The sequence below is a fragment of the Plectrocnemia conspersa genome, unplaced genomic scaffold (assembly GCF_051122295.1).
Source record: "Plectrocnemia conspersa isolate PC_06_02 unplaced genomic scaffold, ASM5112229v1 ptg000008l, whole genome shotgun sequence".
Classification (NCBI taxonomy): domain Eukaryota; kingdom Metazoa; phylum Arthropoda; class Insecta; order Trichoptera; family Polycentropodidae; genus Plectrocnemia; species Plectrocnemia conspersa.
Genome location: NW_028277172.1, coordinates 1,867,679 through 1,893,661, shown reverse-complemented (window position 1 = coordinate 1,893,661; position 25,983 = coordinate 1,867,679). Strand labels below are relative to the sequence as shown.

The 25,983-nt window shown below is 33.7% G+C and overlaps 2 protein-coding genes across 13 annotated transcripts in view; one reads left to right on the top strand and one right to left on the bottom strand.

The window, feature by feature from the left end:
• Positions 1 to 7,167, bottom strand: part of dop (microtubule-associated serine/threonine (MAST) protein kinase dop) — a 67,589-nt gene extending 60,422 nt beyond the window's left edge. For 11 of the 12 annotated variants that reach the window (XR_015810509.1, XR_015810507.1, XR_015810511.1 and 8 more), the window contains exon 1: positions 6,940 to 7,167. Coding sequence is in view for 8 of the 12 variants with exons in the window: in XM_088190672.1 (XP_088046798.1) it covers positions 6,940 to 7,087 (148 nt within the window). In the remaining 4 variants the exon portion in view is untranslated. Of the gene's footprint in view, positions 1 to 764; positions 875 to 6,939 lie in introns of those variants that run through there. The other variant, XM_088190678.1, reaches the window with a different exon arrangement.
• Positions 7,168 to 9,739: 2,572 nt separating this feature from the next.
• Positions 9,740 to 21,511, top strand: LOC148232693 (uncharacterized). The gene is made up of 8 exons (XM_088189916.1): positions 9,740 to 9,897; positions 10,468 to 10,542; positions 13,993 to 14,113; positions 14,183 to 14,283; positions 14,358 to 14,421; positions 14,490 to 14,915; positions 14,987 to 15,116; positions 16,711 to 21,511. Exons 1-8 carry the CDS (start codon positions 9,838 to 9,840, stop codon positions 18,935 to 18,937), a joined length of 3,204 nt encoding a protein of 1,067 aa, XP_088046042.1. The 5' UTR covers positions 9,740 to 9,837; the 3' UTR covers positions 18,938 to 21,511.
• The last annotated feature ends 4,472 nt before the right edge of the window (positions 21,512 to 25,983 follow it).

The following is a 25,983-nucleotide window of genomic DNA, read 5'->3' as shown; positions in this document are numbered from 1 at the left end:
ATGCGGATACGCTGCAGTTTCCCGATAATAAGCGTTATTGCAGCGCAGGCAGAAACAAAAACAACACACAATCGTATTTTCGTGCGACGTATACGACTTTATTCTTGTGAATCTTGGAGCTGTAGCACGCGCGAATGTATGTGTGTAAAAATTGGATAATGTGACGTTCACTACAATAGACAATTGATTCGTCAACATCAATTTCACGATTCGTAATTCAATGCTCTCAAAAATTATTGTCTAAATATTGAGTTGAATTAAAAACCATGGATAACAATTTACACGTCTAGGTTTTGAGCGGCTGGTACAGACTGGTCAAAAAATTGTTATGGATTAACAGATTTTACGACGAATTTTTACAGTAATGTATTGATATAAGTATCTCTGAGTAACTAATAAAATAAAATACAGGAAATTTATTCATCAAGTCATTTAAAATGACTTAAAAAAATATAAAACATATGGAGCCTTTGGACTGTAATGGTAAAACCATTTTGGGCATGACATACATGCCTTTGGATTTCTAAAGGTTAAGAGAAAGAGATAGACGCATAGAAGATAAGATGATGACTTCATCTTAGTATAGTTGAACTAGCACTTTTTTAAGAACTACATTTATTCACGATTATCGTGATCTTCGCTAGTCGCACGCTCAATAGAGATAGCAGTCGATGACCTACAGATGTTTCAATCAACGGAGGGTTAGGACTAAATTAGAGCATATTCTTTACCTACCATGTGAATTACAAAACTTTGCGACTCACCCTCGTAGTGCATCCAAAAGGAAGGTTACTCTTCCCGGAGCGCGGATTCAGGGGTTCCGCGTTCCCACGGTGGGAAGTAGGGGAACAAGGGTGGGATCCCTGCGAGGCCAGGTGACCGAGGAATCCGCCAAAGGTCGGACCTCGAACCCCGCACAATGGCGGCCGCGAGCGAAATGGAAACAACCGGCGAAAATAATAGCTTCGAATTCCAGTTTCTCTCTCTCACTCACTCGCGCCAGTGTGCAAAAAATCATCGTAAAATAAAAAGTCTTTGGAGAACGAGTTCTCTCGGAACCGACTGGCGGCGCGGTTTCAATTAAGAAATTAAACGCGCGAATCGGCGTTCTACATCTCGAACCGCATGCACATGCTGTGTACACACACGCGATATGCTTCGGATGAAAAAAGCGCTTAATCCGAAGATAGCGCCGGATGGATTTTTTCATAATCCGGTCTTAGTGCGGCAGAAGATTGTTTCTTGCAGCAGAATTTTTTTCGCTGAAACTCCCACGTAGCGCGTATTTACAATTCTCATAGGAATTGCTAAGTGTTTGAATAGAAGCAGTGCTGTAACGCAAATCCGTTCATTTCCATCTCAATTGAAATTCTATCTAAACTCTAGTATTCCGTCGAGAATAACTCGCTAGTAACCGACTGGCGCATTTTCTTCAAGTAGTGCAAATAAATTTGCAAGAGCAACAAACAAGCGATCCATCACCATAATATAGTCAAAATAACTTTACATATGAATATTTTATGTGTACAACTGTTAGGTAGCAGTAGAAAGCCACATTATACAATTTACGACTAGTGTTATTAAAAATACAAGGTACACATCAAGAGAAAATGTTGTTATATTTTCTTAACACATTGCATACCGGACATTATTCCTAAAAAGCCGGACTGATATACGAAAATTAGTACCAACACCTATTTTTTACAATATCATAACTATTTAATTAGTCAACATTTTAACGCCAAATTTAAAATACAGTATCGAAATGATCGTTTTTTTATATTCATAATAGTAAATTCAGTAAACGTCAATTTATGAATTCGATACTAATAAAATAAAAAAACAATTTATTAATTAATTTAAATTTAGATTATGATAATATTATAATGAAATACATTTACTTATTTTTAAAACAACAAATATCAAACTCTGTAATATCTACAATAATAACTTTATTTTTAACACTTCACGGTCGATTTACGCGGCGATATTCGCACGATAGTTCAACACCATACATCGTTACATGTTTTGATCTTAGTTTCTCATGCATCGTATCAATAACAATGACCTACTCCAGTGGCTCCCAAGTCCAAGTATTATATTAGTCCAAACATTCGAAGACCATAAGTCATTTGATGGGGGCAGGTGGAGGCATTTGTCCCCATCGCTTTGAATTTGGCCAGAAAGATAAATGTTATTTAATTAAATGCTAAGAATCCTAATGAAATAGAAATATAAAAAAAACTGAAATGAAATGACGTCCCTGATTCATAAATTCTCGGGTTATCCCTCAAAGAAAATCTCGAATCTATTAAAACATTTTTTAAAATATGTCATTTCAGTGAAATCATATCGGAATACATTTTCATCGGTAGATATATATTTTTACCAGTGAAAATATAATTTGTCTGAAAGGTGCTAGTAAAATTATACGATTTTAACTTTTCCATTTCTAGTAATTATAAATGGAAATATGGACATATTTTTTCTAAGAACAGATTTGTATCATCAAGATATGATTTATTTACATATTTTTATTAATTATTGCACATTTAATATTTAATATATTTATTTATCTCTACTCATGTTAAGTTTAAGTTATAAACGTTTATGTGAAAATTATACATTAGAATAAAAAATACGTAAATACTGCATAATATTATTCTACTTTGATATCCTACACCGATAACACTACTTAGGTTAATCCCCTACAATAAGCATAATTTTATTCTCTGCTTCTGCTTTCAAGCAATATGGGCGTCGTCGCTTTCGTAGTTCTCAGGCACGAAGATACCGTTTTCAACAAATAAAATGTACGGATTTGAAAAACATAGATTTCATTTTGTAATACCGGTATTATCGAAGCTCGATTTTTGAGCCAATACCGGTATTACCGATATTGTAACCCCTGCAACGAACCCTTTTTTGAAGAAAAAATCCGAAGATTTACCTTACATAAATGCACAAACAATTCATTTTATGGAACAAAGTATTTATTTAAATGCACATATCTCTTAAAATAATTCCCTGTTAAATCGCGCCTGTTTTTTTACATAATTATTATTAATTGAAAAATATTTTGTACTCATTTTCATTGATTATAATAGTAACAGAAAAAGTAAAATCTATTCATCTACTAGTTTATTTTTGGTCGGTCAGTAAGCAAAAACATACATGAAGAATAACAAGGCTGGATTAGAACAAATGTAATTTTAGTAGCTAATAAAATTATAATACATGTGTGCAAGGATAAATAAATAAAACATATACAAAACGTTAAAACCAGTTTTCAAGTGATTTCACGTCTATTTTTCCGTGCTAATCGCTACTTTTTGGATACAAAATACTGCAGCGAATCTGGGACAAAATTTATTATCAGTGTTCGCAGAAGAAATTTTATGTTTGAAAATAAAGTAAATGAGACGATAACCTATCTCGAGAACAATAAATCAATACTACCCTGTGTCCTTACATGTACCGGTACAATCCTGGTGAACAGCCATTACAATGCAAAAATTTAAGAGCATGTGATTGAAAAATATTATCAACCTCTGACTCTTGAAGAGAAATAAACTGTAATAATAATATTTTAAAATGTACAAAACACATTGCCTTACATTTAAAGATTTTATTTATTTCAGATATTTTCGCTTGCCGCATGAAATCAGCATAAGTTAGCATGAACGCACAATACGTTGGTCTTAATGATAACATAGGTAAACCCTGGTGTAGCCACCTTAATTTTTTTTATTTATTCTATACGATTATCTGATAAATCTATTCCCGATTTTTAAGTACGAGCGAAGCGCGAGATTATGAGCGCAAAGTGCGAATTTATGAGCGCATCTGCAGGAAAGCGTGTATATAATCTATTTTATTACTTCTTGTAACGGGTAAAAAAAAAAATATTTTGATGACCAACCCTATATTTTATTTTGTCAAAAAGATAAAATTATTAATTTTCATTTAGCAAGTGTAGTTTTTTTATTAACAACGATTTTATTTAACACATTGAATACCATGTGCAAAAATTGATGCACACAAATAACAATTTTGATAATAATAATAAAAACAATAAAATGTCATAATTTAAAAAAAAAATCATAAGGACTAACAAAAAAATGTGCATATGCTTGTAAAAAAAACAATTTATTACATTACTAAACTAAAATTATCAATTTGGAAGATAGTAATTTTAGTATCTATGATTGCAATTCTCAAAATGTATTATTGAAAATTTTTAAATAAAAAGAACAAGAGTTTACACAAATTAAATTTTATGACCAGCACGATAGACCAATGGTGACTAATATATGAAAGACCTAGGTTCAAATGCCATATGGAATAAAGTTATTTTTTAATTTCTATCGTGCTTAGGGATCGGAATTAGCGATTATTATATAATTAAAATGATGATCGACCATTACTGATTTTTTTTCTAATCTTACTGATAAAGAACTGAGATACGTCGTACATTATGATATCTATTGTGGTTTATAAATAATAAAATATATGACACTGATTTACATACATTGATTTCAGTCTGTTCTTTCTTACTATTCAATAGTTATTGATTGTGTTGACCCGGTTGTGACGCGTTGCAATAGAAGATTTACAATAAATATTAACAAAAATTCGACATGGTAATTTTATTATAAACCAGTGCGTGATCATAGTATTTTTCAATGGAAAGACAATCTTTTATGTACGAGAGGGAGATCCTTGATCTTCTGACTGTACAAGTGTGTGCCAAGGCAGCAAAGCACACATCATACCTTCGCCTTGGACATAATTTGAATGTGGAATAATTCAAAAACACCAAGATTGGTGAACCAAAATGCACGTGTATGTAGGAAACTTTCTCGGATCGTAAATAATAAAGTCAACAAGATAATGGCTCGGCAATATTATTATTACTTCTATAAGAGATAATTACTACGAGCGTTTAAAAATACGCCGCTTATCATTAATGGAGCACTCAAAAGTCACCCACCCATTCCTATAACTATGACGCAATATAGATTATAAAAAATAGTAACACAACTATCGGACTTATCGGTTTTTGATCCAACATTCGCTAACACGCGCTTATTGATCGGGCGACCTACAAAATATATGAACCGATTCGGCAACAAGTTGGCGTCGATTTTTTTTTATGTATATATTCCAATTTCTAACTTGAAGGTCTTGACCAACGAAGGAAAACATATGATACATTATGTAAGCATAAAGAGATTGTTTGAACAGGCTTAGAAGCAAGTTACAAATTGCAAATAGGAAGTTTACGATAGTGAGCTATTTTGTCGATGAACCAGAAATTGAACCAGAAGATGGCGCGTTTAAAAATATCCCATCGTGTTAATAGTCATTAGGATCCGGTTTGCACTAGTGCCACTTTTAAGATTCGGACTTGGATCCATTACAAAAAAAATCAGATCAAGTATTGATCATAGATCATAGACTCGAACGGTACTTATTAGCGAACGAGTTGAACGACCATGATGTCATCTTCAGATCTATCTGAACATACGTAGCTCTCTACTTTCATCGAATTTGAAAGCCAGCCATGATATGTTCATTATTCAACGAGAATTAACAATTTGAGTCATTCAGATATCAAAGAGATGACTCTCGGTCGGAGAATCTCGACCTATCTCCACAATCGAAGACGTGAACCCTGAGTTATTTGGCAAAGAGGTCCAGAGGAGCTTTCTGTCGCTAGGAAAATATGTGAGATTCGTCTCGCCTCACCGCCTCACCGCCACAATGCCATTTGGATGGCAAAAAGCCAAAACAAGGAGAATTGTAGAGAAATCGAATATTATCTTACAAGACGCAACAAAGTTTTTAGGTACTAATCTAATATGTCAGTAAAAGTATATACAAAATATGATACTTTAACTGTAAATTATGAAAGTATATAATCAGCCATTACGAAACATGAAATGTATATATAATAAAACACCACATAAAAAGTTTGTTTGTTTTTAACAATGAGGTCCAGGGTACAGGGTACAAAAGAATCACAAATCAAGCTCTAGATTAGATTTAATACCATTAACTACTAATCCTAACAAATAATAAATATATTAGCGTGTATTACTTCTTTACAAATTTTCGTTAGTGTAATGTGAGATCTTGTCAAATCAAGTTACATTAAATAAAAAATTGATTTATCCAACATAGTGAAACAAATGAAATCACAAAAGAAAGAGATTGTTAATTTCAGTCAAATTGAAGACATATAAGCTGTTAATGATGACAAAATTCGAGGGAATTATTTACAATTAGCCTTTAACTGTTAGTGTAGAATCAAGCAGAGCTTTCTCTCTAAAAGAGTGGTCTGATACAGATATAAATAAGATACAGTATAAATGTTGACACTTTTAAGGAAAGAGAAATAATAATGACATAATAATGGCAGCAAATTAAATGGTCAGAATAAAAATTCAGGAGTTCCTCTAAATGTAGCTTTGTAGAAAATGTTACAACATACAATAAATTGAAAACGGAAGAAACAAGTGAATGTATTTTTGATTTAATTTATACACAATTTCACCTGGGAATACAGAAACAACGGCATCGTGTTCCTATGCTAAAATAGAGCGATTATTTTCGTTAACGTTCCCGGATCGAGCGACCGTTGCAAGTCTGGAATGCGCGTTAACCTTCAAAACTATAAAAATACTTGAGAGGATCGAATCAGCGCCATTGCGAAAATTACCACGACCGCCATTTTCGATTTGGCCGAAACAACAAATTTGACAGCTGAAAAATTTTAATCGATTTTTAAATTATTATTTATTAATTATGCACAATGCACAATTACATGCGAATAAAAACAAACGCGTACAAAACTATCTACTCTATTTGACGTTTGACGAGATCGTTTTAAACATATTAGTTATACAAATTGACAAAGATCGATTCGGAGCTGACCTTGGGTAGCCGGTCCGGAGAGTCCTGAGGGGGGCGCCTGACTCGGGGCGGAGGCGTTACCCTCGCCGAAGTGCAGCGAGCGCGCCGAGTGCGGGAGCGCGCGCCCCGCGGGGGCCGCGGCCCCCTGAGCCGCCGTTGCCGGCCACATAACTAACTGAACGGTCTCATGTCGCCTGCGCCCGGCCGCGCAGCGACACACCTGTACTCCCCTATCTCCCGAGCCGCACTGACCGAACGCGGATTCGCGAACACAACATTCGATTGCGACGCGGTCGTAACGCGGCGCGCGGCGACCATTCAAAGTAATGTGCAATTACAATTTAATTTATGTAACCGCCCTTTGCTTTGATATTTTTTCAAAACACCATTAATTTTATCCTAATCGTTTTATCTGGCTTATAACTGTATTGTTATATCGGTAGACTAAAAGTATATTTAATCATTTTCTACTCATCTACTTCCTGTTTAGTTCTGTGCATTAAATAATTTCTAACTTGCTATCAGTCGCGGATTATTATATACTTAAAATAAGCGCTCTATTGGGGAAAAAAATGCTCCCTTTTTCTCGACATTTCTAGTTTACAAAATATTAACATCGACAAAAATATGTTCGTTAATCGATAAAAATATTAGTAAAAATGCCAGTGGAAAACGCTCCCTTTCTATGCTAAAACGTGTAAAAAAATTAAAAAACTTCTTAAGTTAAGTTCATTTAAATGATTTATCAATAATGTTGATTGAAAATTATATTGTAGAAACATATAGAATATTATTGATAAATTTTCCTAATGTAAATCAAGAAAGAATATTTACATAAATGATAACGTAAGCTAGAATTCAGTATGCGTTTAAAATTAAGTAAAAGCTGGAATTGAGTAAATGATTCAATGTTATTATTATTTTGGTACGCGGTAATGCATTTGCATTACCACGTGTTAATTACAAAATAATTTTTATTTTCAGAAATTACAATTTTTATTTTTAAATTCATAGAAAAAAACAACGATTTTATTAAAACAAATCTTTATTTATTTATTGGAAAGGAGGGGATTTCAACTCTAAATGCGCTTGGGGTCTCTCAAGTCTTTAATCCGCCACTGCCTGCAATGGAATATTAAATATCATTTTTAATAATTAATTAAAAAAATTGTATAATTACATCAGCGCATAATAACGTGTTGCTTGATTTTTAGACAAACTATGACGTCGTTTAAAAGTATTCTTCAAACTTAACCAGCAATGTGTTTTATAAAAATAATGATCACTTAGAATTAAAATTAAATGATAAATTTGTTAAATATGTATCATTAATTATTAATTGGTCATTGAAAAAGAAATTACTTAAAATTCACAAATATAATTGATACAATAGTTTATTTCTTAAAAAAATATACATATCGTTAAAACTCACCTTTTATAAATATATATTTCTTACATATGTTTTCCTACTTTTAAATTAAAAACAATTATTAAATTAAAGTCCTGTCAAAAAGCTAGTTCATAAGTATTTTTTAATAAAAAATACATCAAATTTTCTTTTTGTATGGCTGAAAAAGAATGAAACAAATATTTATTTTTGCTTTAGGCGGCTTCCATAAATGGTGTCACAGGTTTAGAAGGGGAGGAGAGGGTTAGCGAAATTGTGACAGTGTGAAACAAACAGGAGTCTGACTCAATGGCATTTTGTAATATTTTTAGGGTGGAAGAGGGGTAAAAAATTCACGAATAGTGATTATCCATAAAAATAGTAAACGAACTCGTTTATTGTAGTAGCGACGCTAAACTATTATATTTATTATTATTAAGATTAATCTATTTTAAAAATCATGCTAATTTATTTTTATTTTAAATATGTAAAATATTTGTATGTTTAAATAAAACTAAAATATGAATAAAATTCATAAATTGTAAGTTGTTTTTAAACGATTATTAATGTAACGTATACATCGTGTAAAGGATAAACAGGTGTATATAAAATAAATAATTTAAAACATTTTAGGAAACGGGTAGATGAGAAAGTAAATAAAAATCAAGAAAGCTTAAAAATTGCCAGTAAAAAAATTAAAAACTACTTCTATTACCGGTACTGATATTTATAGTAAATTAGTAATTTTTATTACATTCGATAATAAATTATATTTATAAGACAAAATCAAATTATTTGCTCAATTGTGATCACGATGAAATTGATAATTAATCGTAAAGAAGTTTACGTAGACTCACTCGAACTTTTGCAGTTTTTTTAAGAATACATAATTCAATTATAAAAATTATAATATTACTACGCACTTTTCAATTGCAGTGAGTGTTGCTATCTCTGAGAAGTGTTTAATTAATTATCAATAAATAAAATTAGGACTTTGCAGTATATAAATCAAAATATTTACTTACAAATTGTGAAAATAACAATAAATATTCAAATTAGGAAATAAAACTTGTTTTTTTCTTACTTGTAATTATAACTTAGCCATTTCGTGTGATATAATATATAAATAAATATTTTTTTACGTTTATTTGGTATGTGAAAAATGTATATGTATTACAAATTAAATGGCATTTGAATATGCTAAAATGTATTATTTTTTGGATATTTTACGGCTAGTTCGAAAGGGGGGGCGCTACAGGGTCACTTGAAAGATTGAATCGCCGGCCCTTCGGTCTTCGTTCAATTCCGCCACTGTTTTAGTTGGTATTTGTTGGTTTTTTGTTGGTTTTTTCGGCGTGTGCACTGCTTGCGCGTTCGGGTGCGTGCGTCGATCGGGCAGTGGCGGTCGGCGGGCGGCGTCGACGAGCCGTCGCCAGTCGCCGGTCGCCGTTTGGCCGAGAGCGGCTGCGCGGCGAGCATGACCGCGGCCTGCAGCGGCGCGCGGCGGCTGCCCGGCCGACACCTCCACACACATGACCTCCCCGCAACATCTCACCGCACGTCTGCTGCGCGCTCTCGACACGGATTATAATGTGAGTCTTAGCCCCGATAAAGCGACGACGGGGGCGCAGGCCTGAGCTCGACGGGACCCTCGCACCCCCGCGCCCCTCCCCCGTTCGGATCATATGGCGCTCGCGGACCGACTTCCAGCCAGGAGTCGCTCTCCGAGCACCTTAGGCCTTCGCCCCCCCGCGTCTTTCCGACCCGCTTTCGAAGCCCAGCCGCGATTTCGTCGTTGACGTTTCGCCATGTCGCGTCACATGGGTTCTATATTGCGACGCCCCGAACGGGGCCCCCATCTCGACGTAGACCTCGGACGCTTTCGACGGTACGGCACGCGCGCACGTTCCAAAACAGTTACAGTTTAACGCCAAATTTACGTCACCGAAAACAAACGAATATTTCAATTAATATGACACTTACGTTCGCACACTTAACCTCCAAATCGGTTTGCATATAAACATCGACGTTTAGTGCACTCTTGGCGTTTTCAGCGTTACCCAGATTTGACCTACATATCCGTCACATGTGGCGATGTATTTTTAAATCGTTCTTTTTCTTAAAAGGAAAGTGAAAGCTAACATATTTTGTTTATTTTTTAGGTTGTTGATATGCGAGCTATCAATGAAGTCATATCGGTGTTGGAGAATATTAATATTACTAAAGAACTGCTGGAGGTGCGTATTTATTTCTATCTCGTTATCTATTATATATGATAGTTTTAATAATTCTTTACTTTATTATTAACAATAATAACAGTACACAACATATGATATTATTTATTATCTTAGTAGTAAATGTAAAATTTCCGATGACATGTTGTCTTGCCGGAGGAATGGTGCCGAGCTAGTTACGCGACCATGTAATCTTGCTAAGAAACCTACATCTTATTTTGAAAGATGTAATGGAACAAAAGTAACATTTCTGAGTACAACGGCCAAAATATTTAGCAGCTGTAATAAATTCAAATGATGAAGTCGCTTACTAATGCAGAAAAACTTATCCTTTGACATTAAATGCTAAAATTTCAATGATAAATTTAAATATATCACTAGATATAGAAGAAAATATGGTTATTTAATTAAAACTGGAAGAATTTGTTATAAAACAATATTATAAATCAGCAGCTTAAAACATATACAATGTATTGAATTTAGTTGAGTAAAAAGATTTGTATCTTTGCTAAAGAAGGTCAACACCATAATACATTGCTTTTTTCATCGGGAATCAACTCTTAGCTAAAACTTCGACGATTTGTAAAAAATCATTACAATATCGCATTATTCATACGGGAGTAAGATGGCTGTATTATCGCGTGTATTTCAACTGATAATTTATTGAGAATACAATAAACAATACGAATATTAGAAATTGTTTGTAGTTCACGATTGGTTCAAAATTAAAAATATTTTTTCTTCAACTGAGAGATAAGATAAATTTATTTACGGCTTACCATCTATTTATAGATGCAACCTGCAAATGTTACAGTAATTAACAATACAAAAAGTTATACTACTGATTTTTGAACATCTTTAAATTTTAGAAAAAATCAGCATTGTTCGGAAGACTATGAGTGATTGAGATATCCATTTATTGCATCAGGATTAAAACTATCAAAACTAAAGCTCTTATAGCAGAATGAATTAATAGAGTTTAAAACATGAATATCTGCTTAAAAAAGTTATTACAATAGTTGCTTGGTATTGCACTGTAGAAAGGGTTTAAAAAATACTGATTTAGATGAATATCTTATTGAGCATGTTGGACGATGCTCTAACATTCTGTCTACTTAGACTAAACTATCATAATCATACATCATTTGTCCGTTCCAATCAATCTGCATGATAGAAACTAGGGTTCGTAATACGGATTGTATTATTACTCGTATTATATAATACATTATGTTTTATTGAGATGCACATACAGTTTTAAACTAAAATGAATTACTTTAGCATTTTGATACCTTAACTATTATATAATATACACTCAATATTCTGCGTTTTTAGACTTTTCGTTGTCTATGTTATGCCATGTTAATAACATATTTATTAAATGTGCAAAATGAAATAAACAATGTTAGATTACATCAATTGACCTTCAAGTATGATCAAGTCAATCTAAAAAGGAAAGTCAGGTAGCGAAAATCTAATATAAGACCTATTAAAATTTCCTTATCTCTAAAAAGGAAAGCCAGGTAGCAAAGTTTTAACATACCTTTTAAAATTTCCTTATCTGTTCCTTTAAAAAAATAATCATTATCTAATATAAACTATATATCTGCAGTGATAGAAGCTGAGTTATTTTCAGTTCTAAAATCAGTTCACAAAATCAAAACTTGTTTTCAATATTATCATTGTTTTCGACCATCGTGGCGCATTGGGGTAACCTGTTAGGCCACGATGGTCTTAATTTAATCTAAAAAATAAAATATCAAAATTGATCATGTCTTTATAGGTTGTTAGTTAGGATATTAGGGCTGCCATCATAGCAGGTCCGAGATTAATGATACAGAAGCTAGCACAAAAGTTCAACGTGTCGCTATACAGTTAAAAAATTAGGAAAGAAAATTTGAAGAATATGGGAATCGTAAATTGTCTCAAGGAAAAGCTCGCACAGTGAATCTCAATATGCCAATAATGATTCTAGAACAGATTTATTTTTGAGTCAAATGTCGCTGAAGATGAGAAGCAGATCATTCCAACGAGATGATAACGTTATGCGTTTGGAGGGATATGAAGGGCATAATTCATTATGAGTTATTATATTATAGGCAGACAACTACGATTCGTTTAAAATCGACTCACACCATAAAAAAGACCTTCTATTATAAATTAAAGAAGGGTAATTTTCATATAAAGATAACGTTCGCCCTCATGTATTTAAAAAAACAATAGAAAAAATGAATGGATTTTCTTGGGAACTCTTTCTCATCCACTGTATTCTATAAACATTGCTCTATTTATATCCCTATAACAGTTTTTAGGAGGAAAAAAATATTTTAAAAAAAGTGCTAGGGTTGTCACAACAAAACAATATTGAATTAATTTTTGCTTTATTAGCAAACTAACATTTTTATACAAAGTAAAAAATACATATTTTTTGTAAAATATAAATCAGCATTATAACAATAATAAAAAATCTTTACGGCATTTTTTGCATTTTGCTAACGCATAAAATAAGGTCACCCCAAACTGACTATGTTTTAGCCTTTGAGAAACAAAAATAGTTTTAGTAAAGTTCTACACTGATTATCATTTGTTATTTAACCCTTGAAACGCGAGGGACTTTTTAGTGAGTCACGGTTATTTCTCTTCACACGTCTATATCTCTTTCTCTAAATAAATATAAAATACTTGGTTTACTGAATAATGAAGCTAGTACAATAATCTTTAATATATAAAAAAAATATTTTAAAATAATTCGTAAACTTGTTTTAAAAAATAATCATCAAAAGATGCACGCACTGGAGTCGCTGGTATTAAAGTGGGTAGTGGCAACCCTGGCGACGTTGAAAAAAAGCATATTAATTTCAGCCATTTTTAAGACAGTTATTCAAGCGGTAATAATTTTATAGGTCTCTCCATAGATGACTATATATACTTGAATAGTTTTTTTAATATTATTTCGTAGCATAAGTAACAGATTCTGTAAATGCCCCGTATGTGGCTCTTGGCATTACGGTCGCGTAGTGACTGAGCCCCGTACGTGGCGTGTGGCATAAGAATTTATATAATATTTTTTTCGGACGATATTTATGCTGTATGCTTACATAAGTTACATATTCTTAATGTTTTAATACATTGTAAGTTTGTTTTCTTAAGATATGATACTCAGATGACACACTGTGTACTTGAACCTATATTTAGTTTTATAATAAATTTTACTTTGGACTTGGATCATAAAATTTCTATTTTTTTCAAAGAAGTAGATAACGAAATTTTAAATGCCCTTATGATGAAATTTTGCTACCTGGCTTTCTATTTTAGATTGACTTGATTATTATGTACTCTTTTATTTGAATCGTGCATATTCTAACCAATGATTTTTTTCTTGTTAGCATAATTCCAAAAATACTTCGAAATTACTGAATATCACTCATTTTATTAATGTTATTAAAATTATTGTAGACCACCCGATTGGGAAAACATGTCAATGAATTAAGGCGGCGGACGGACGACGTAGCACTCGCTCGTCGTTCAAAACTATTGCTGAAAAGATGGCGCGATCTAGTCATACCGGACAAAGCAGGTATGTATATCTTATATATATGAATTTCATTTTGCTGCATATGATTGAAATATAATTTTTATTGAAAAGGTTCAAAACCACCTACTCCGAAACCTCCTACGAGCGCAGAGAGTACTCCTCGTCAATCGCCTTATGCAAGCAGAGGAATAAGTCCGGCCGTCACGCCTTCAGTAAATACACTAATATTTATTTATATAGAGAAATAAATGAGTTTTATATTATTATATCATATTTTCAATAATAGGTGACTCCTCGATTATGCAGTCCGGCAGTTCCGGAGCAAAATTTAAACATTTTCCATAAGCAAGGTATGTCTCGGTTTTTCGACGTTCGTTCGTATGATTTTACCGATGACTCACCAACATGTCCTTTGAAGGTTCTTTAACGCCGTCGCTGTCCGACGGCGCAAAGCACTTTCAGCAGTATCAAAAGAGACAACCGTTGACTTCGCCTGCGCTTCGCAACTTGTCTCCCGGTCTGAGGAACTCGGCCGCCGCTGCCGCCCTCAGGAATTCCTCGCCCAATTTCAAGAACGTCATCTCCGGCCAGAATTCCCCGGCGGCGTTCAGAAACATATCGTCGCCGGCCGTTAGAAACATATCGCCCGTAGTCAGGGGCGTACCGGTGATCTCGCCCGCTCTGCGGATGAACTCGGACACCGTTTGGAACGTGACGCCGTCTAAAGATCCGTACGATTCGGACTCCCAAGATGTGATATTCGTCGATGATAATGTCGACGATAACAAGACAACTTTTGGTAGTAATAGCAATAGTTTATCAAATTTTAGCCACATTGAGAAATGTAAGTAGATCAATTTTTAACGTTTTTTGGTACTTTGATTCGGGTTTATGACTGTTTTTTTTTTGCTTTAGCTTCAGTTTCGAAAAGGCCAAGATCACCGATCAACGGAGGACCTGATACGTCTCTGCCGAGTGATGAATTACGAAATGATGCGAAAAGGAAAAGGCGAGAAAGCAGTAGCCGTAAAGCTAAGAAGAGAAGGTAAATATATTTTTTTAATTGTAAAGCTCCTCTAATTTAAAATCTTTTATACTGCACCAACAAACTCGGGTAGATCGTAAACCCTAGAGCCCCTTTTAATATATACAGTAGCGGCCAATGAAAGGTGTCCACCTTGAAAATCTTTATTTCTTTGTATTACAATGCTTTATTTATTTATTGAGTACTAAATGGAGTTTGTGATATTTTTAAGTAATCAAATTTGCAAAAGCTTCAACCCATTTTGAAATAAATTATTGAAGTGTTTTGAAATCAGTGATATTTGAAAAAATTTAGTAGTGAGATGAACATTTTTTTTACCATAAAACTAGTTTATGAATACAAAAACTGAAACTTAGATTATATTTATAATTATACAAGCTACAAATATATTTACTATATCAATTTTTCGAGGTATTGATTTGACCAATGTTTTTAAATATTGTTCTGAAATTTTTTCATACCATACTTTTTCTAAAGTTCGTCGAAGGTTTTTTCTTTTGGATTTTTGCTCTCATTATAACCCACAGGTTCTTAATGGAGTTTCAGTCGGGGCTGTTACCTAGCCTAATTTATGGAGGAAAAATATTTATTTTTATTATATTTTTCATGTTAATTGTGATACATGTTAATAGGAAAAAATAACATTTACAATTTTAGCACTGTTCTTACATCCTGTTTTCCTGAATCTTTCTTTCTTGTAAGAATGTGGAATCCTCGTATTTTTTTATGCAATTTAGCACCCTACTTTGTTTGCAATATAACGAGGACTGAATTTTTCTTTAGCTAGATTCAAAATTTCCGATTTCTTCGATGTTGTCAATGTGGTACTTTTGGCATGTTAAACACAAAATCACGTAAAACACTTGAAAATTAGGTCGTTAACTTCCGAATCAATGAAAGAAAGGCTTATGGAAAAATTTCATTCCAAGAAACATTCTAGAAAAAAAAATACACACATTTTATATTACACTGTTATATTACGTGGACACATTTCATTGATTGACCGCTACTGTATATTAGAATACAGTAGACCCCCCCAATAACACGGAACGTGCTATTTGGGTGCGTGTAGTTGGGGGACTAGAAAATACTCATAATTTTTTGCAATTACGTACGTACGAATCAGGCGTTTGTGGTGAGATATCCTCCCTCTGGCTCACTTGCACACAAAGTAACGGGCACCCAAATAGACGTTCCCAATTTACCGTGTTATTGGGGGGTCTGCTGTATATGGTTTTATTCAATGTTTGATTAAATATCAAAATAATTTGAAACTTTATTGTAAATAAACTACTTATGGGAAATAACTGATTTTCACAGTAGTGCCTGCTTCGCGATCTATTTCCTTGCAGTAGTAATGGAAGAATTCTTTTGTGTCGTATAAAATGTACTTTGAAATTATTCTTATCAATTTGCTTTTTGATTACTTGGTTATTATTATTATTGTCAATAATATGATAATTTTTTATTTTATCATTTAATTGTTGTTTAAGATAAAGATAAAGTAAATACAATTTATTTAATTTTAATTAGAGGAGTTTTATCTTATATATAGTATATATATTTGTTTTACGATCTCCAATATCTATTTTAGAAACCATACGAAGTCTGAAAATCGAACGGTGGATCATAGCCAAGACGTCTCTCTAGGGTCTCCGTTTCTTCCAATTAGTTCTGCTTCCACTTCTCCAGCGTTATCGATCAGCAGCAGTATGAGAAATGGGATGGCGATTTCTTCAATACCACCCGTCGTTTTGCTGATCGACGACGTAGATAGTAAATCACCGGTGCCCACTCTAGACTCCAAATCTAAACTGTTGTCGTCGTCTAGGAGAAACGGTTGCAAAAAACCTCCCACGGACGACTATTCCAATTTCATCAAAAGTAAAATACCGGCCGGCGGACGAAAAGTTAAAACGACCAAAGAGCTTTTAGAAGAAATGGACGCGAGGAAATCTGGTAAAATACTGGCTCAACCAGTAGAAGAGAAGAAGAAACCCAGGGAAGATTTCCTGACGACGTACGACAATCAGAAACAGTTGAAAAAAGACTCCGTCGTTGTCTCGGACATTATAGAATTGAACGATTCCAATTCCAGCTCAAAACTTATGGATTCAGCGCAACCGTCGCCAGCTCTCGGTAAAGACGACGATAAAAGTGTGTCAAAATCGGACGCTGATATCAAGACGGATTTAGATGAAAAACCGGTAAAGTTCGAACCTGTCGACGTCATTCTATCCAGACTGCCGCCAATTGAGACTAGTAATTTAAATGATAAAGAAGATATGTTCGCACCTCAGTGCACCTGCACTATGATCTATTACGATAATGAAGAAAAAGAGGGCGAATCTTCGCCGATTCCTAAGAAGTCTATTTTTGAACTGGACGAATACGAAGAACCGTCGGCGCAAAAGGAGAAGGGTGAGGCCGAAACCGACTCCGCCAATCTAAACTACGAGGAGAAGCTCGATCCGGATTGCCATGCGTCGCTAGTCTACAAGAAGCGACCGGAGGAAGTAGCCAATTATCAAATCGACGCTTTGCACAACTGTCACTTGACCGACGTGAACGGCTCCGTTCGCCCTAACGACGTGCCCGCCAAGAAACCCGATCTGGCGTGCAGGGTCACCGAGTGGGGCCTCCGACCGTATTACGATTGCTCCCGTGACTTATTTCAAAACGTGGTGCCAAAGTATAATTATTTAGATTACAGTTTAGACAAATGCGTAAAGAACACGGGCAAGATAGTACTGGATAAGTACGAACCCGCAGAGATCGCAGGGGATCCCGAAGAGTGGTATTTGGAACTAGAGAATCAGCATTTTGAGAAGTGGAAGGTCAAGAACGAGAGTTTGATATGCGACGACTTCGAGAGTGCGGCCGATCTGCCGTTCAGCGAAAGCGCCGAAGACGACCCGTGCTCCACCGACGACGTTGCAGAAGACCCACATTTTGATAGTGATATAAAAAATAGTGATAGTGATAAGAGTATTGTTAATTTAGATAGGAAACCCGACTTAAAAATCAAATCGTCTGCCGTCGATAGCAAAAAAGAGGGTAGTACGTTGAAAGATTCTTCGAAGGCCGATGCGAAATCAAAGAAAACCAATAAAATTAACTGTTTTGAAATTTTAGACTACATGGTGGAGGCTCAGTGTCGACCGTTTCAAACTACGTATTCAAAGTGCATATTTTTGGACAATGTTAATTTTTCTAGTGAATTAGACCGACCTAAAACTCCGCAACCGGCGGTAGAAGAAGTCGTCGAAGTTGCGGCCAGTCCTCCGAAAGAAATTAGCTATCCCGTGTATGTCCCCAGGTCGTCTAGGAAGTTCACGTACGAAGACGATATCACGCTCCTCCCCTTGAGTCTAGCAGCCTTAAACTCCCACATTTCTTACGATGATAGTAGACGTTGCATAGATCTGTCGTGTGTGTTTAGGACTAAAGCCGAGCAGGAGGACGACGAGCTGACGTACGGTCTAGTGAACAACGCTAAAGTATTAAACATGAAAGACGTGTCGAGTTCAGTGATAAGCAGGACGAGAGATCTGTTTTTGGGGGATCAGAACGAGGACGCCAACTTTGACGGCGACATGAAGAAGGCTGACGGCGATCCCGCCGACAAAACGAACAGTGGTGCCTTTGCGAACGACAGAAGCGAGAGTGCGGCGGAGACGACGTGCGTCGGTAGCGGTTGCCCCTCGTGGCTGCCCGGCTCGGAGCCCCCGGACTCGTTCCGCGAGTGGCACGAGCCGGTCGTACGAACTTCTTACAATGAGGAGCCATTAACCGTTTTACCATATGTGGTGATAGACTGAAAAAAATTGTATGTTAAATTATATATATCTAATCTATTGTTGAATATTGCCTTGTCTAGGAGTTATTGTATTATTATTCTTTACTACACGTTTCTTCGTCGTCTCAAGAGTGCGGGAGCCAAGTTCAACGATGATACATTTAATTTAATATTGTTTTGATTGGCGTTTTGACGTCGAATGCCATATATAATATTTGAAACCCACAATCGTTTGCAAAGTATTTTTTAAGTATCGTAAAAATTTGAAAATGTACCAAAAGTTATTCAAAATTTGTAATTTGTGAATCGAATCAATAGTACAATTGCAGATAAGTAGTTTTTTTGTTGTAAAATTAAGATGGTTCTCATTGTAAAATATGATAAAGTTTATCAATTACGTTTAATAGGATATTTTAAAAATCATCCTTGTAGATTTTATTCAATTTCATAAATAGTATTTTTACAATATAAAAAATTATTTGGAAATTTATTTATCTAAACTTAAAGGATGTAATATGAATTTAGTTACAATAACAAATGTAAATATTTCTTTTTTTATTAAAATAAATTGTAAAAACTAATACAGATTATCTACGTTTAATTTTGCAACAGCATTCATGTCTCGAAAATAATAGAGATATGGATTAAATACTCGTTTTATATTCCGTAACTATTCAAAATGTTGAAGATATGTATAGATACCTTTCTTATTCTGCTCTGCACTCAATTTAGTAAATAAAAAAAACTTTGCAAACAATCTTACTAAGTGACAATAATTATGTGCCAGATTGAATTCGTTTTGTGGTCACAATTTGAGCAATTTACTTGAAATCTCAAATTGTATAGATTTTATAAATGCACTTTGTAACGCAAAGCTTGCGAAAGAGTCACAGTTTATATTTGTTCATACCACGCTTGTGCCTAGTTACCGACATGCAAACACTTGGCTCCTGTTTAGTATTCTATTTCACACTATATAATGAGTGGTGATGTATAAAAAACAAATTTTAATTTTTACACCGATCGATTTGCTCATGTTTGGTTCATGTTGGTACAACCTCAACAAATGTTAAATATATATTTATGTATTTACAAAATTAAAGAGAATATAAAAAAAGAAGTTGTTCAATAATGAAAGTGCATTATAACAAAAAAAGAAGATTTATATAATATACTATGTGTAGACTGGACGTAGAGATCAAAATGTTTATTATGTATTATAAAAATGTTTATCCCGCGAGCTATGTAATATTTTTTCGTTCTATCTATATAATATGCATCATTTTGTCATACGGAATTATTATGTAAATGAATAATACCTAATTGTATACACATATATACATATTTAGCTATCCGTGATGCTTGTTATATTAAAACACATTTGCAATTTCATTGATCATATGATATAAATATATTAAAAATGATGTTCGATAAGGTCCAATATTTTTGTATCACACTCGATCGTTATATTTTTGTATTCCGCTTAAATCTTTGTACCATCTCGATCATTTTTTCTAAATAGTGTGTCGTATATATAAATATGAAAATCACGGCAGATTTGTTGATCTATATTATATACCAGGGTAATGCAGTGACTCCCAATGTGTCGTATGTTTCGCTTTTATTATATATATTTATATATAAAAAAAGTAAACGATTTCATTCTGTGAATGTAAATTATTTATATATTTATATACGTATCGATTTTGTTGTAAATCTGAACCGCGAGATTCAGATCTCCCAAGTTAATTCGTATTATTTGTATTTGATTTATTATTATTTTGTGATTTTATACAAGAAAATTTAATAATTTTGATCATTGTTGAATTTAATGTCATTGAAATTAAGAAATATATATTTGGCAATGGTTTAAAGGCTTGTTTTTTTTTAAATACCTAAGCAAATGTGAGTAGCTGTTTTTTAGATATTTTTTCATTCAGACTCATTTTATTTTATTTATTATTCTTGGTCTAAGCAAAACGAATTTATAATTTGTTTTTATAAAAGTTGACTCATTACTAACTTTTATATGAACAATTTTTGATATTCTATAAACAAAAGAGGTAAAATAGTTTAAACCAAGATTCGCAGAATTGATTATCGTCGTGCGAACAAAACTTTGGGAATCACTGTTTCATCTAATCGTCAGCCAATCTATATAACATTGTTTTAACATATTACATACTTACGGCGGTGAATGTGATAGTTGTTCTAAAACTTTTTGATTTCGCGCAAGGTGGTTTCATATTATTATGATATATACACATTTTGACTGAGAATTTTTTCATATGCCGAGTGCAAATTTTATATATATACCTTAATTATATGTATACATACTTACATATATGTACATAAAATGCGCATATGTTTCTTTTTTGTATGTTTCTTATATCTAATTTTATTAGACTGTAACTTATTTTGATTTATTCCTTTTTAATATTTTTCCTTATTCTTTTTTTAATTAGTCACTTGTAAATACCAAGTTTGAATCTGTTAGATTTTTATAATGATTATGATTATTATCATTATGTTATGATTCTTGTATGTTTAAATAATAAATCTTTGTGGTCTTCTGCAAAGCAAAGCCTACACGGAACTTTGTGTTTTATTTTATTGTGTGTCAACCTCTGTTTTTTAAATAATCTAGTTGAAGATAAGTAAGTATGAAAAAAGACAGTCCCACTCGATGACATTGAGCTACTGACCTGTGAGTGCTCATTATACAGAACGAAATTATTATTATAAAATACAAAATGAGCAGGCAGATGTTCATAAAAAAACAATGTTTATTTTTGATATTCTCAAAGTTCTTTGGTCATGGTTTTGTTGTAATACCTACACGTAGCTTTTGATTGTTACAATTTTAACGTAGTACTAAATTTAAAAAGTCGTAAAGTGCATTTTCATTTGAATATTCTTATTAACCTTTTAACTTTTCGATATTCAGAATGAAATTTTTTGAAATGCTTGCAACACTAAAATTAAATTTAACACCGAAAAATATATTTTTATCAAACGTACTGTGATGGTAAATGAAACAGATTAGCCGCTGCTGATATTTATTGACTTTATCAGTACTAGAGCCCTACGAGTCCAACCCATATGGGTGGGCACCCAGCTTTTGACGGTCAAGTGAGCGGGATCCCCACCCCTGTAGTGCTAAATATTTTATTGGAGTTGCATTAGTATTTCTCCCGAGCGCTCGGGGAGACGTGCTCTCGTTGGCTGGCCTGCATTGCGTATCATCTCAGTAACAACACCACCCCCCAAATCTTCGAGGGGTGTAAATTCTGTCTCAGTCGCAATTAAGTGAAATGGAGATATCTGACTGACGTCTTATTTCGGTATCACCGGTGGCTGCTCCAGGTGTGCCAATCGTATTAGTCTCTACAGTACTCTCCCTTAACAATTTAATATTGCGAAATTGAATTAGGATGAGAGACAAAGACATTGGAGCGTTTAGTTCACATGTCGATGAGTTTTTTGTTGCTGATAAGGTCAATCGTAGAAGCTCGTAGCGTGGCCCGGTGCATTATGAGTCGGTGAAAAAGCAGTGCTTGTGTCTCCGGGGGCACGGAGATGGTGTTTATGCGACAACGGATTCGTGACAGCATTAGGTGGCGATTTCGGCGTAAGTATGCACAGCAATAGAAGAAAGTGACTGCGGAGTCGCAACGTCATTGAACTGCGGCATAAGCGCAGAATAGTTTCTGCAGTGGCATCTGTGTCAGCAAGTGTGCTTACTGATTCCATTGTGGTTATGGTAAATGAAACAAAGGTTGGCTGCTGTAGATATGTATTGATAGTTTAATTTTAACGATTAAGTAAAAGAAACGCCTATCATTGCTCTAGGAGTGGCAACAATATTAGTTTCTATACCTCAGTCGGCGGTATGCGTTCAATGGCGTTAATTGCGTTCTACTGATATTGGGTTTTAGAGACGGTCCTTTTATATTGGTCTTTCGCCATGGCGATGTCATAACATCTAGTGTTTTTTCTTTGGTTAATTAATTCCTCTCTGAGACTCATAATATTTAAATTGCTATCCAGTGTTCTTTGAACATATTCATTTTTAGATTTTAACAAATTGAGAATGGAATTACAAAAAATTGACTGTAATGTAGATAACATGGATGTTAATATGATATGGAACAGTATAAAAATATTGTGAATAGTAAAATAAAAAGTCAATATAATTTTAGAACAGAATATAGATTCAATCAAAAACCGTGGTTTATTAATTATGTTAAAAATTATTTAAAGAGAAAAGAATCATATAAAATATTATAAATAATAAAAACAAAATGAGTTGTATATAAAGTTTTAATTCTCAATGGGAACGCTCGGTACCGAGCGTTTCCAGTGAAACGGAACTGACACGATTTTATTGCTGTTGACGTGAATGTTTGAATTCTGAGAAGCGATAATTGTTTTTTGCGCCCCCATATTCACCAAAATTCGGTTTGAAAACACTTTGACCTATACTCTCGTATGAGAAGTCCGTAGTAATATCGATAAGGATAGCTATTATATTTTTAAGACAGTGTAATATCAAAGTGCAGACCAACTATGGAGCAGTCTGCGAAATGCGACGTTAGTCTGCAGTTCTTCTGCTTATTTTCCATTGGGAGTTGAGTTGGCTTAGTTTGTATTTTGTAGTTTTAGAACTTTCAGTAGGTTCAGTTGGGTTTGATTAATTCGAGTAGGTTTGGGTTTAAACATCAAATGTACGTTTCGCAACTGTCAAATTGAGTTTTATAGACAATTTAGAGCAGCATATAATTTCACAGTTAAATTATATTTTCGCTAGTAAAAATATAATATGTATCTAGTAGTGAAAATGTATTCCAAAATGATTTCACTGAAATGACATGTTTAAAAAAATATTTTCAGGATTGTTTTTTTATATTATATTTCAGTGATAACCCTAGAATTGCTGGTCTAGAATCAGGGACGACATTTCAGCTTTTTTCATTGAAAGGTGGGGGGGGGGGGGGGGTGCAGTCAGTGGTTGTTTTTTAAAATATTTCGAATTCATTAAAATTTAAGGAATTTTATTAAAAGACATGCGTTTTTATAGCCCAATTTAAGGTGGGAGGAGGAGGAATGCCTCCACCTACCCTCCCTCAAATGACGTCACTGTACACAGAGAATTTATTGTCTAAAATGTTGAAATTTCAGGTAAATATAGAAGAGCAAGTCTTTTACCTATAATATCATGGAGATAGTAGTGATCTTTCTGTATTTTTATACCTTAAAATATTTAAAAATATATTTTCTTTCAATGATTTTAGGCGCTGCAGCTTCCCAGTTCTTTGTGTGAACCGTCACTGATTGTGTTTATATCTATATCTGAAATAGTATTCTTTATTATTGTTAGCTTAGAATATTTATTTTTTGTTGAGGTATAAGAAAATATGTTTATTTATAATTTATTGATCAAAAATTACGATTTACTGAGATTTTAATTTTTCCAGACTTCTGACTGTTTGCGCAGGTACTCAAGCGTAGCTTGTTGCACCTCTTTGTCGGACCTGGACCTCTTTTATACATCGCCGTTATTATCATGGTGCATCATCTATAACCATAAATCAACACGTCGTTTTTATAATAATGTAATAGTTCTGTTTCTGTTACAAATATCATATATAAAAGTAGAACTTAACGAGTGCTTTAGAAACCACACTAACCACAATTATGACTTGAATAATTAATGCACTATGATGCAAATTATTAAATAAAATTTATTTGATCTGTGTTACTTATGTGTGGTAAACATTTTATTAACTTTAAAGCTTTAAATTATATTTGCCAGCCGTACAAATTTAGTAAATATTTTATATACTTATGTATTTTAATCATGTAAATATTATGCGAGCGCGTAGCTTATTGGTATTTACAATATATACATATCTTCGGAGCGTTTTAGTCAGCATAGTTCTGTTGCGGAGAGTCGCTGGTCATCTTAAGTCCTGAATTAAAGACCTGGGTCTGGGAGGGAAATAATCCTCTACTGTTCATTCAGCCGTGTCTTGATCAAATACAGTTTATGCATACTAGAATGCAATTTTATGGAATAGTATATTAAAAATAACATGTTTAATGAATTTGCTTAACTAAAAAAATCAAAATCTACTTATACTTTGTTTCAAATTGCATAACGAGATTTGGAAGCTACCGCTGCAAATTTATTTAAAATTGCATAACGTCGGGCGGCGAAATACATTTGTTAATAGCTGTATTTATATATGTAGCTGTTTTTCAGAACTTGTCATTAGTCTAAGTAAGCTATTTTTTTTGAAAATACTCTGTATTTTTATCCAATTATTATATTTATGTTATTCAATGTGTATTACGTAATGCACATGCAGCAAAAAATGCATTCAGCTTCCAGTACGTTTATTGATCTTCGGTATCTTTGTATGACCTCTATTTTACGCCGTACATGTCAACTATAATATATAATCAACTTAGATGAGATAACTATTCTGATTTTAATAATATTCACAATAAATTACATATGCACATAACATTATGTAACAATTTTTAATGACAATGCTTTCATAGCTATAGTTGAACATTTATTAAGAAAGCATTCACAGAGATGTGATAAATAAAAGATTATTTTCAACTTGTGGTTTTGAGATTAATAGTTATGAATTATTATTATTTTCGCAATAGTTTTAAATTAATTATGTATGGTTGATTAAAGCTGATGGCTCTGGCAAGCTTGGTGGCAGTTGGTTGTCTCAAAGAAATATTTTTATTCCTCTTTAAGAAACCACGCAACCAATCTTTGCCAGCCATCTGCGATGTCGTATCGAATCGATGGGGAATATTATTTTTTCCACAAATTCAAAAGCCAAAGTTCTTATGGATTTTGTTGTCAGGCCATAGAACATGTTGTCTAGCGTTTTTATATGGTTAGAGTTTGGCCTCTATCTCCTTACATAACGTTAGGTCATATTTGCCAAGCTTTGTGGATCTGTAAGTGTGCGCGCACTCTTACAGGCCACTGGCATTATTCACAGTTGATACAAGTGGTGGCATCTCTGTTAAAATTGGGGA